This window comes from Balaenoptera borealis (genome assembly GCF_965194805.1).
Source record: "Balaenoptera borealis genome assembly, chromosome: 10".
Lineage (NCBI taxonomy): Eukaryota > Metazoa > Chordata > Mammalia > Artiodactyla > Balaenopteridae > Balaenoptera > Balaenoptera borealis.
Genome location: NC_138874.1, coordinates 54,362,192 through 54,375,361, shown reverse-complemented (window position 1 = coordinate 54,375,361; position 13,170 = coordinate 54,362,192). Strand labels below are relative to the sequence as shown.

General features: G+C 39.4%; 1 protein-coding gene across 9 annotated transcripts in view; it reads right to left on the bottom strand.

Moving 5' to 3' along the window:
• Window positions 1–13,170, bottom strand: part of TET1 (tet methylcytosine dioxygenase 1) — a 147,982-nt gene that overhangs the window by 110,479 nt on the left and 24,333 nt on the right. For all 9 annotated transcript variants that reach the window (XM_082408571.1, XM_082408575.1, XM_082408572.1 and 6 more), the window contains one exon: window positions 10,563–12,592. In XM_082408571.1, the coding sequence (XP_082264697.1) occupies window positions 10,563–12,470 (1,908 nt within the window). In that variant the 5' untranslated portion in view covers window positions 12,471–12,592. The remainder of the gene's footprint in view (window positions 1–10,562; window positions 12,593–13,170) is intronic.

The following is a 13,170-nucleotide window of genomic DNA, read 5'->3' as shown; positions in this document are numbered from 1 at the left end:
TTACTTTTTAAAGTAACACAAACTGTTTATGTAGAAATTCAAACCATGTAGAAAAATTTAAGCAAAATTTAAAGTCACTTATTTTCTAATACACCCATCCTCCATCCAAAAACTCCAGTCCTCAGAGGTAAACACTTCCAACAGTTTGGTTTGGTAGGTCTGTATCCTTCTAGAATTGTTTTTCTAAACTCCATTTACAATTAGAAAAACATGATTTTGAGCTTTCACGGTCCTTTTCCCTTTAGAACTTTGAGGTGTCCAAACTTTGCATCTTGGTATAACTCATAATCACAAATGGACATAGCAGTAATTTTAAACAACACAAGCAGCTGCTTTTTAAACATATTTTTAAAGCACTGTGTACTTCCTATAAACTTTTTTCTCAAGTCCTCTACTTGAATTTCTGCTACAGATATCCCATGATTCTAATATCTTTGGTACTTGAAAATGACATATATAGAATAAACCCCAAAATGTTTTGAGGTACTAGCTGCTGAGATGATATATTAAGTACACATGGGATATAATGGTTTACAGTGCACTTTTTTTTTTTAAGAGACATTGGTATGTGAGATAGGCTGAATCTTACATTTTTGATGAGATTTCATTCATTCATTGAATCATTTGTTCAGCAAACATTTATTGAGCACCTATGATGTGCTAGCACCCTCTATAGCCTGAGCTTGGGCTTTAGAAGTAATTTAAACATCTCACTTCTAATCACTGCTTTCTCACCATGTCCTCTTTTTAAAACTGTAGCAGTGTTAACAGGACATAAATAAATCAGAAAAGAGCAAGATTTCTCTTGTTGCTTACTAGCAGACACGAAGAGCTGACGATAATTAGCCAAGACTTTCTGGATAATCATGACTTGAGCACTGAGTCTCATTATCAAGGTAATGACCTGAATTGCTTAGATTAGTCTGATTCATTTGTTAGCTGTGTCTTATTTTAATATGATAACAGTACAAAAATATATGATCCCACCTTCTCTCCTAGCTGGTTACACTAGTGCCACATCCATCATAGTACTACAGTGACTGGCTACTTTATAGGGAGAACGACTTTTGCAGTTTTGAAACCATCAACTCTTGAAATATTACTCTGGAACAAAAATATCAAGAAGCTGACCAACAAAGACACGGGGAGATAAGCTCTGTAGCAAAATAAACATGTACCAAACTAGAGTGCTCACTAGTAAGTGATAGTATAACTTGGATTATACTGATACTAGATGAAGGTGTTAAATCAGTTTCACACATTTTACTTTCTGGATAAGATGGTCTACACAAAATGGCAAGGTAAGACTTGAACCATACTGACAAGATTGCAGAAACTAACACCCACCAGTCATAATCAATCAAGATCAGCATGGCTTTGTTGACATGCTTGGGGTTTCTTTTTATTTATTTATTTATTTATTTAATTGAAGTATACTTGATTTACAATGTCGTATTCATTTCTGGTGTGTAGCAAAATGGTTCAGTTATACATGTATATACATATTCTAAACATGCAAAGATCCTAGACGCCACAGGCTTTGTTTCCTATGGTCAGCTCTGTGGTGAGGTATGCTACTGAAGTCTCAGTAGTGATCCAAAGAGATTCCTTAAAGGCATATTTAGGGACATATAACATCTGCCCTCAATTGCAAGAGTTGGTAGCAAAAATTTGTTCCATATGCCATATATAACATATGCCAAAATGAAATCTGGCTGTTTGAAAACACTGAGAAAAGCAGTGGCCAGAAGAGGCCTGTCCCACGCAACTCCCACTAAAGTGGATAAAATAAAATTAAACAAGTATGTCAACCAATTCTGAAGGGACATCTCCGGAACTAGACTGTTATCACACTACCCACAGAATAGTGAACAGTCAGTGGTTCAATTTGTATCATATAATACTACTTAACTTTTAGCTTTTCAAGCACAAACTATATAGGTATTGCTGTTTTTCCAGGTGTAATTTCTATTAGCTAAGAAGGTAGCATGGTAATAAATAGCACATTTTACAGTGTTATTTAATATACTGCTATTAATCTTACCAAGCATAGAATAACCCTTTAATATTTGGAGGAAAAAAAATCAATATTAACTGGAGTAGGGAATTCCCTGTTGGTCCAGTGATTAGCACATGGAGCTTTCACAGCCATGGTCCAGGTTCAATCCCTAGTCCCGGAACTAAGATCCCACAAGCTGCCTGGCATGGCAAAACAAAAACAAAAACAGGGCTGCCCTGGTGGCGCAGTGGTTGAGAATCCGCCTGCCAATGCAGGGGACACGGGTTCGAGCCCTGGTCTGGGAAGATCCCGCATGCCGCGGAGCAACTGGGCCCGTGAGCCACAATCGCTGAGCCTGCGCATCTGGAGCCTGTGCTCCGCAACGAGAGAGGCCGCGACAGTGAGAGGCCCACGCACCGCGATGAAGAGTGGTGCCCACTTGCCACAACTAGAGAAAGCCCTCACACAGAAGCGAAGACCCAACACAGCCATAAATAAATAAATAAATAAATAATTTTTTAAAACAAACAAACAAACAAACAAAAAAACCCAAGAAACAAAAAATATTAATTGGAGTAAATATTAAGAGACTATTTCACTTTGGCAACCAACTCACAAACTGCTTAGTCATTCAATTCATGTTAATTAAATGTGTGATACTATACCAAATCATCAAGCTATAGATAAATAATTCAAAACCCTGCCCTCAGAAGCATACCTACAAACAACTGTGTTTTGTTGTTGTTGTTTTTGAGCATACTAAAAGGTGTGTGAAAGTGTAGCCTGGCCAAAGCACCTACCCTTTAAGTCCCTAAAAAGCACCTCTCCCCCCCTTTTAACATCACTCACTATTCAATAAATAGAATAATGCATATGTCTCAGTATGCTAAATTACAAATGCAAAATGAGGAATACCTAGCCAGGAGCAAATTCCTAGATGACTACGAGTTATAAAGTTAATGGTTTTAATTAACTGTATTTCTGAATATGGAGAACACTAAGCTGAACTAAACTTGGCAAAAAATAACATTTTATCTCTTGGCCAAAGAGATCACTGGGAAGACTATCTAATCACCTTGTTGTTCAATTAAAAGAAACAATTGGGAGACAAAAATATAATCTATGATCAAAAAGAGTAGATCAAAATTATTTTTACTTCTCCCAGACATTAGTAGTTAACATTCTGAGAAATGGCATATGCCTTTGGGGGCTAAGTATATTTTAGAAGAAAAGTATTCTAACAGTTCTGTTTTTAAAATGTACATTTGTTTCATATAATAAAATATTATTATAAATAAATAATAAAATAAATATTCTAATAATAAAAATATTAACATTTAAAAACTGTAAATGTATTTTCTCTTTCTCACTCCAACTCTCAATAATAAGTAAAATAATTCTGATGTGAGGAACAAACAAATACATGAAATATATTTGCTTACCAATATTCTTACTTATCAAAGTAAATGGGTTTCAATCATTGATGTGTGTAAAATAAATATAAAAACTTTTTGATATCAAATACCTAAAAATAAAACAAACTAGATAACTCTATATTGAAAACTACAAAATGTTATTGAAAGAAAGTAAGTCATAAATAAAGATATACTATGGTCATGAACTGGAAGATTCAATATTGTAAAAATGTCAATCTCTTCAAACTGATGAGAGGGGGTATAGCTCAGTGGTAGAGCATTTGACTGCAAATGGATGTATAGATTCAACACAAACAATAAAAATTCCAACAGGGTTTTTGGTGGAAACTTACAAGCTGATTCAAAAATTTTGATGAAGGGATTTCCCTGGTGGTCCTGTGGCTAAGACTCCGAACTCCCAATGCAGGGGGCCTGGGTTCGATCCCTGGTCAGGGAGCTGGATCCCACATGCCACAACTAAGAGTTCACATGCCGCAACTAAAAAGACTCCGCATGCAGCAACAAAGATCCCACACACACGTGGCAACTAAGACCCAGTGCAGCCAAATAAATAAATAAATACATATATTAAAAAATCTTTTTTTGATGAAAATGCGAAGAACCAAAAAAATAGCCCAAATAAATACTGAAAACAAAACTGAAGGACTTATACTACCAGTTAGCAAGACTAGTTAGTTGTAAAGCCTAGTAATGAGAGTTCAGACAGAAAAATAGACAAAAGGCCAATGAAACAGTCTAGAAACAGATTGAGAACTAATCAATCACTTGATTTGTGACAAAGTTGATGTTGTAGTAGTGGGGAAAGGACAGTCATTTCAGTAATGGTGCTTGTCAAGTAGATATCCATATGAAAAAGAATGAGTCTTGACTCCTATCTCATGTGATACACAAAAGTCAATTCCAGTTTGTACATCTAAATGTGAAAGGTTTAAAAAAGTAACTTTTTAAGAAGAAAACAAAAGAGAACATCTTCATGACCTTGGAATTTGCAAAAAACAGACAAAATTTTCTTTTTTTTAAAGATTTATTTATTTATTCATTTTATATTTTATTTTTGCTGCGTTGGGTCTTTGTTGCTGTGCACGGGCTTTCTCTAGTTGTGGCGAGCAGGGCCTACTCTTCATTGTGGTGCTCCATCCTCTCACTGCGGTGGCTTCTCTTGTTGCGGAGCACGGGCTCTAGGTGCATGGGCTTCAGTAGTTGTGGCACACAGGCTCAGTATTTGTGGCGCACGGGCTTAGTTGCTCCGCGGCATGTGGGACCTTCCCAGACCAGGGCTTGAACCCGTGTCCCCTGCATTGGCATGCGGATTCTTAACCACTGTGCCACCAGGGAAGTGCAACAAAATTTTCTTAAACAGGAAATAAAAAGTTATCATAAAGGAGAGGATTGGTAAACTGGACTACATTAAAGTTAAGAATTTCTGTTCATTAAAAAGCACAATTGGGACTTCCCTGGTGGCACAATGGTTAAGAATCTGCCTGCCAATGCAGGGGACACGGGTTCGAGCCCTGCTCCAGGAAGATCCCACATGCCACAGAGCAACTAAGTCTGTGTGCCACAACTACTGAGCCTGCGCTCTAGAGCCCACGAACCACAACCAATGAGCCCGCGTGCTGCAACTACTGAAGCCTGCACACCTAGAGCCCATGCTCCACAACAAGAGAAGCCCCTGCAGTGAGAAGCCCACGCACCACAATGAAGAGTAGGCCCTGCTCGCCGCAACTAGAGAAAGCCTGTGCACCACAACCAGAGAGAAGCACACGCGCCGCAACAAAGACCCAATGCAGCCAAAAAAATAAAGAAAATAAATATTTTTTTAAAAAAACAGAAAATATCCAGTGTTGGCAAGGATGTGGAGCAAGTGGAACTTTCATACACTACTGATGAGAGTCTTAATTGGAACAACCACAGCAGTTTGGTAATATTTATGGAAGCTAAACATACGCATATTCTATGACCCAGCAATTCCACTGCTAGGAATACACTCAATAGAATGCATGCATATAGTCACCAAAAGACTTTTATAAAAATGTCCAGGGGGCTTCCCTGGTGGCGCAGTGGTTAAGAATCCGCGTGCCAATGCAGGGGACACGGGTTCGAGCCCTGGTCCGGGAAGATCCCACATGCCACGGAGCAACTAAGCCGGTGCGCCACAACTACTGAGCCTGCTGTGCCACAACTACTGAAGCCCACGTGCTTAGAGCCCGTGCTCCACAACAAGAGAAGCCACTGCAATGAGAAGCCCGCACACCACAAGAGTAGACCCCACTTGCCGCAACTAAAGAAAGCCCACACACAGCAACAGACCCAACGCAGCCATAAATAAATAAATAAATAAATAAATGAAAATAAAGTTCCGTTTAAAAAAAAAATACTATAGAGACTTTAACATAGAAAAAAAAATGTCCAGGGAATTCCCTGGAGGTCCAGTGGTTAGGACTCTGTGCTTCCACTGCAGGGGGCAAGTTTGATCCCTGGTCAGGAAACTAAGATCCCACAAGCTGCATGGCCAGCCCACCCCCCTCCCCCAAAAAAAATCCATAGTAGCACTGCTATGTTCATTCTACTGTTCTGTTCTGCACTGTACTGTAACATTTCACTTCCCATTAACAACAGAATGGATACAGGTATTGTGATATATACATACAATAGAATACTACACTGCAACAAGAATGAACAACTATAATTATAAGCAACATTATTGGCAAATCTCATAAACATAATATTTAGCAAAAGAAGACAGAAACAAATGAGTGTACAACTGTTCCTTGCTCTCTCAGAATGAAATTCCTCAGAGAAGTGTTCCCTATGTTCTCCTCTGCCTCTCCACGCATTGTTGGATGAGTAGGTCTCTCTACTGTCAGAGTTCAGTATGAGGACAACACAATACATTCTTCAGAATCAGCTTTGTCAGGGGTAAGGGCGATCTTTTGGGAGAGGGGGAAAGCAAGGGAGAGCAAGAGAATATGAATATCATAAACTATAGGGGACCTTTGAAATAGAAAATAAACAAACTAATTAAAATTGTATTTCAAATGAACAACATAACTACATTGAAGCATGAGGGTGGGGTGTGTGTGTGTGTGTGTGTGTGTGTGTGTGTGTGAAAGAGAGAGAGAACTAATTCAACATATGCATAGTCTAACTTTTGAACATACCACTGACATTTCAGCAACAACGATAATACCTATTACCAAGATCTTGGTTTCTAAGTATCATTCTCCACCAAAAAGAACCAAGTTTCCTTGGATAAACAGCTGGTCATCTGGTCTGGGGCAGGATGGAAAATAGAAAACCTTAGAACACTTGTCCCAGAAAATAAAGAATTATTCAAACAATGGTTGAAGGTGCTCCCTGGCCAAATTTGGGGAAATTTGAGCATCAAAATAAGTAATGATAATAAAGGAGTAAAACTTACTGAATATAACAAAAATCTACAGGTTCACACTGAAACAAATAAGAAGAAAAAGCTCTTCCTTGGAGTTTAAAACTAATTAACAGATTTAGAAGAAACAATGGAAACAGAACCACTATTTGGCAACTATCAGGCAAAAATCACTGATGAACTTTAAAATTGGGGAGTGAAAGTTTGAGGGATAGCAGTCTTACATGTCTTGATCTCCCTGTAAGATATTTATTAAATACAAAGTAAAAAATACTGATTTTACAATGGAGAAATCTGTAAGACACTACCTTTAACCGAGTGATCAAAATTAAGATCATGAATAGTCGGACAAATGGACATCATGTCCCTCCTGTAAGAAGGTATTCATACAAAAATGTATAATCCAAATCTAGGCATGAGGAAGCATTAGACAAGCCCAAAGTGAGGGACAAAATAAGTAATCTGCACTTTGCAAAAGAAGCAATGTCATTAAAAACAAATATTGAGGAACTATGTATGCTAAACCAAAAAAAAAAAAAAAAAAGTACATGTTATATGATTCCATTTGTATCAAACTCTAGAAAATGCAAACTAATGTATAGTGATGGAAAGAGTGTTTTCCTGAGGAGAAAGGGTGCAGGTAGGAGAGTAGAGACTATGAAGGGGTACAAAGAAATTTTGGGGAGTAATGAATTTTGACTGTGGTAATGTTCACACAGTGTATACATCTGTCAGACTTATCAAACTGTACTCTTTAAATATGTGCAGTTTATTATATGTCAATTATACCTCAGTAAAGTTGTTTTAAAAGTTTGAGGAACTATTCCAAATTAAAGGAAGTCAAAAGGATATTTTCTTATAGGAAAAATATGAATAAAGTCTGTGGGCTAGATAATAATAATGGTTCAATGTTAATTTGCTAATTTTGATAATAATAGGAGAGAATATCGTTGTTTTTAGGAAATACATTCTCTAGTATGTAAGGATAAAGGGATATCATGTCTATGAAAAACTTACTCTCAGTTGGTTCAGAAAAAAATATACATATGGGGAGAAGCTAAACAGAGATAAAGTAATAAAGTAATATGATAAAATGTTATCATTTGGCTGAAAGATAAACCAAATTCTCCATACTACTCTTGCAATATTTCTATAAAACTGAATTATGTCAAAATAAAAGAGTTTATTGTTTTGTTTTTAATAAAGAATGTGGTGCTTAGGAGATTGTGAGCAATAGCCAAGGTATTCATTCATTCATTAACAAATACTGGTTTTTCTCACACGGATGGACCTTGACAACAGTGGCCACACTGGCTTGCCAGAGCAAGTTTACAGAAATAAACCACATGCCAACATCTAAATTTCTAAACCTGATTATTTGAGTTACAAATATATTCTTTTCATTTAACTAACAAGTGTTTATTTAGCACCTATCACTGTACCAAGGTTAGATAGGCACTAGAAAAACAAAGTCCCCTGGAATGAAACCAGGGGAACATGCACAGATACAGGTGTGGCACAGGGAAGGGTGAGTGAATGGATGGAGTCTTGTCAGATAGGGAAAGGAAGAATATGTACCATGAGCAAGGACACTGAGGCAGGATCATGCACGGTGAGCTTGGGGAAATCTAAGTAGCTGGATACAGCTGAAACTTCAAGTATAATGTGAGAAGTGACAGCAAACAAGACAGAGGAGATCAGTCATGCCAAGAACTTGAATATTGGCACCTTCCCAGTGGTCCAGTGATAAAGAATCCACCTTCCAATGCAGGGGACCCGGGTTTGATCCCTGGTCGGGGAACTAGGATTCCACATGCTGCGGGGCAACTAAGCCCACATGCCACAACTACTGAGCCTGCGTGCCTAAACTAGAGAGCCCACGTGCTGCAAACTACAGAGCCCATGCCCTCTGGAGCCCACACACCACAGCTAGAGAGAGAAAACCCGCACGCTACAACTAGAGAGAAGCCCACGTGCTGCAAGACCCAACACAGCCAAAAAATAAAAAATAATAAGTAAATAAATAAATAAATAAATAAATAAATATTTTAAAAAAAAATCTTGGGGGCTTCCCTGGTGGCGCAGTGGTTGAGAATCCGCCTGCCAATGCAGGGGACACGGGTTCGAGCCCTGGTCTGGGAAGATCCCACATGCCGCGGAGCAACTAGGCCCGTGAGCCACAACTACTGAGCCTGCGCGTCTGGAGCCTGTGCTCCGCAACAAGAGAGGCCGCGATAGTGAGAGGCCCGCGCACCGCGATGAAGAGTGGCCCCCGCTTGCCGCAACTAGAGAAAGCCCTCGCACAGAAACGAAGACCCAACACAGCCATAAATAAATAAATAATTTTTTTAAAAAAAGAATCCGCCTGCCAATGCAGGGCACACGGGTTTGATCCCCAGTCCGGGAAGATCCCACATGCCTCGGAGCAACTAAGCCCCTGTTCCACAACTACTGAACCTGTGCTCTAGAGCCCGTGAGCCACAAAAAAAAAAAAATGTAATGCAAGAGGAGGAGCCAGTTTAGAAAAGAAGAGAACAAACTTGTTTATACCTATTAGAGATAGAGTACCTTTGGCAACAATGTCTTTTGGCAATGTTACAAATCAGGAGCTTACCAGGGAGATCACTCTGTTATAAAAATATTGCTACTAAGTGTTTTAGATGTTAAGTATGTAGACTATTAAGTTACTGGCCACATTTTGATCTACTCCCGCATGTGTGAAGTGACTTGAGTAAAGAAGATAGTTCATTGCAGTAAGATTTATAATAACAAAATATTTTAGAAATACCTTAAATGTCATCAATACATGATTGGCTAAATGTCTGATCTCTTATTTGCAATGTGTCAGTCAAATAGGAAGTCAGCATTTTTGGACAGATAATTTAAGTCCAGAATGAAATAGAAAAAAGGTTGACTGAAATTAAGTTCATAATACTTTAAATTAATCTATTCTACTACACCCATATTCATAGTAGACTCAAAATAAATATAACTTCAAGTGAGTAATCTAAAAATCATAAAACACCATAGCTGACAGGTATTCTAATTAAAGCAAGTTTGAGTATTAACCAACCTCCATAAAATCCTTTAAACGAAGTCTAAGTCAACCAATATTTTTACTACCTTAGTTTCATAACTGTAATAATAAGTACAAATGTTTGTATGTCACTTTGGAGTTTAAAAACCATTTTCAATTTCTGATTACCATTGAATCTCAACAATCCTGTGAGCAGGTGAAAATCACAAGCCAAAAGTTGAGACGAAAGCTTTATCATTACTATACCTCCAAGGCAAAGTTTCAAGATTAAAGATAGAGACAGTTTTATTCTTTCAAAAGAAAAGAAGTTTAATTCCTCTGGTTTCTCAGGCTGCAAGACAGTTAGTGACTTTGTTCTCCTAATTTTTAAATCTGTAACTCCCAAAAAAAGACACACAACTAGCCAAAATGAGGCACAGTGGAAATCTTTCCAAAACCACATTTCAGACAATTTCCCTATTCTCCATCAAAACTTATAATGGAAAATCTTTATGTTCTAGTTTTCTGAGACAAATTCTAAAAATAAGCTCATGTATCACTCAGTGAACAAGACATACTTCAGGTAGGTCCACAAATTCCTATAGGCAACTTAAAGCAACATTTTACCAAAGCAAAAGGATGTAATACAGAAGCAAATTGTCTCCACACAAATCACACTACTAAGTCTCACAGGTGTCCCCAGCCCCTTGGGTATTTACTTACCTCCAAAGGCACAATGATGGATGGCTTCTTTTTCAGTTCCTCACATTTCCTCTTCTTACAGATCTGATGGCTGTTCTTTCTATTCTTGCAGTAGGTACATTCACCACAATTGGTCTTCTGCTGGCAGGGCTCACAGACCCCACATCGCTTTCGTTTCTTCTTTTCCAAAGTAGGTAGCAAAGTTGTGTAGGAAGGAGAAGAGGAGGTACTGACAAGTGACACTGGCCTAGACACCACTGTGGTGTTGATGTCAACCATGCTGGTGGCACTGATCTGGGAGCTCCCTCCTTCCAATTTGCTGGGACTGGCCTGGGAGAGGTGGACAATGCCCTGTGAAGCATGGTGGAGTCCTCTCTCAGGGGCTATTGTGAACCCCTGAGTGTTAGCTGGCAGAAAGCTTATATGAACCTTCTTCTTATTTTCTATATTGTTTATAGCCATTGCGGGAGGTACCGAACTTATCTCTGAGTTTGATGATGGTTGAGGAGTGTGACCTAAGCCCGAAGGCAAAATCTGCAGAGTGCCCTGGACCTCAAGCCCAGATGAAACAGTGCTCTGGGGCTCAGGCCATTCTGGGAGAGCATTACAGGTAGCAATTGGGTTAAGAGGAGCAGGAAGAAAGATATTGGGGTCTGAGGCAGTACCACCACCCATACCGAGGACTTGTTGATTTAATATAGCACCAAAGACCTCTCCTTGGACTGGAATAGCACCAGGAATCTCTGGTGGGTCTGGGGTCTCACCCAGAGGCTCTCCATGAACTGGGTTATCACCAGGAACTTCCCATTGATGTGGGACAGCACTAAAGGCCTGTCCTAGGACAGGGGTGGTATCAAGAACTTCCTGTTCATCTGGGGTAGATTTGAGTACCTCTTGATGATCTGGTTTAGCACCAAGGGTTTCTTGTTCTGAACCTGCCAAGAGGAGTTTTATTAATGAGGTAGGATATATTGACCCACCAATAGTCAAACAGTTTCTAAGGTCCAATTCAGGTACAACCTTATTAAAGCTGGAGGTGGGGCAGCAATCATGTTCACTTTTGATGGGATCCAGGTAAGAATCAGATAGCTTAAGAGATTCTACTCGTGAACCCAAATCTTCTAACTGAATGCTGGGGTTTCCTTCAGAGGTAACCCTGAGGGCTGCTTTTTGGAGCAAAGGAACACAGAGAGTGTCCTGAGCAAACATTCTAGGGGAATCACTGATATCATTCAATGTCTCTCTAGAGAATAGTCCTTCACCACCACGTGTCCCTTCCAATGACCCAGAAAGAACCTCTGCTGCAGGGCCACTATGAGTAGAGCGATTTATTTTGGAATCCTCCACACTTTGGGACCAAGACTGGGTTGTCTCTTGGCTCTCATCTTTTATTAATGATGCATTTTGTATGCCAATTAGATTCTCTATATCAGGAAGGATTGAGGGGTCTTGCACTGGGACTGAATCACTTTCTGCATGCTTTACTCCCATGTCAGTAAGTACCTTATAATCACACTCATGTTGCTTTCCTAGATTCTTAGGAGGTGGAACTTTCTTGGGTTTGGCTATGACCGCTGGGGGTTGGGAGAGTCGTCTGCTAAGAGAGGTGCTTCGGAGAGCCATTGTAAACCCATTGCAAGTTAAGGACTCTGGGTTCTGAAAAAGAACCTCAGTCCTATCCAAATTCATTCGTGCTGCTCCAGCTCTTGTCAGAAGGCTTCTGACTGGCATAGGCAGTTTGGGTTCTGTTTTTTTCTTAACACCTCTTTCTTGAATTAATTGCTTTAATTTTCCAGGGCTCACAGTCTTGACTGTCACCACATTTTTGTTGGCTGGCTTAGATCCCTTCTTCAGTTGGCTGTTTTTCTTTTTGTTTAGATCTTCCCTCCTGACTAATTTGGAAGGCCTTGCATGGCGAGATCGAGACATAGCTACGGAGTAGGAAAAACTGAAAGGGCATGAGGAACAGAGTCATTGGTCCTTTGGAAAGTCTCACTTCTGAGGAGAATCCGGATGCACCATGGTTGTGCTCAGTCGCAGGAGGTTTTGGTCTGAAATAACAATGACAAAACATTGGGAGTGAGTCTTCTTCCTATGCAATCCCTCATTTGAAATAGAATATTTACTAGCAATTATTAATTAAAATTAAGGAACTGAGAATATTGACTGCAAAAGAAAAATATAATAGACATAAAACATACTAAAGTATCCTATAAATCCTGGATTCACAAATAAAACTCCTTTAATTCCTGTGACAACTGATTAAGTTGATGAAGTTCTTTGAATAAGCTAAGCATGGGAGTTTCTTTACATTAGAAACCGCAATTATGGACTTCCCTGGTGGCGCAGTGGCTAAGAATCCGCCTGCCAATGCAGGGGACACGGGTTCGAGCCCTGGTCTGGGAAGATCCCACATGCTGCAGAGCAACTGAGCCCGTGCTCCACAACAAGAGAAGCCACCGCAATGAGAAGCCCGTGCACCGCAACGAAGAGTAGCCCCTGCTCGCCAAAACTAGAGAAAGCCCACGCGCAGCAGAGAAGACCCAATGCAACCAAAAAAAAAGAAACCACAACTATCGTAGTTACATGTAGTTTAAAGCTCAAATCCTAATCTTTACAAATTTGGATA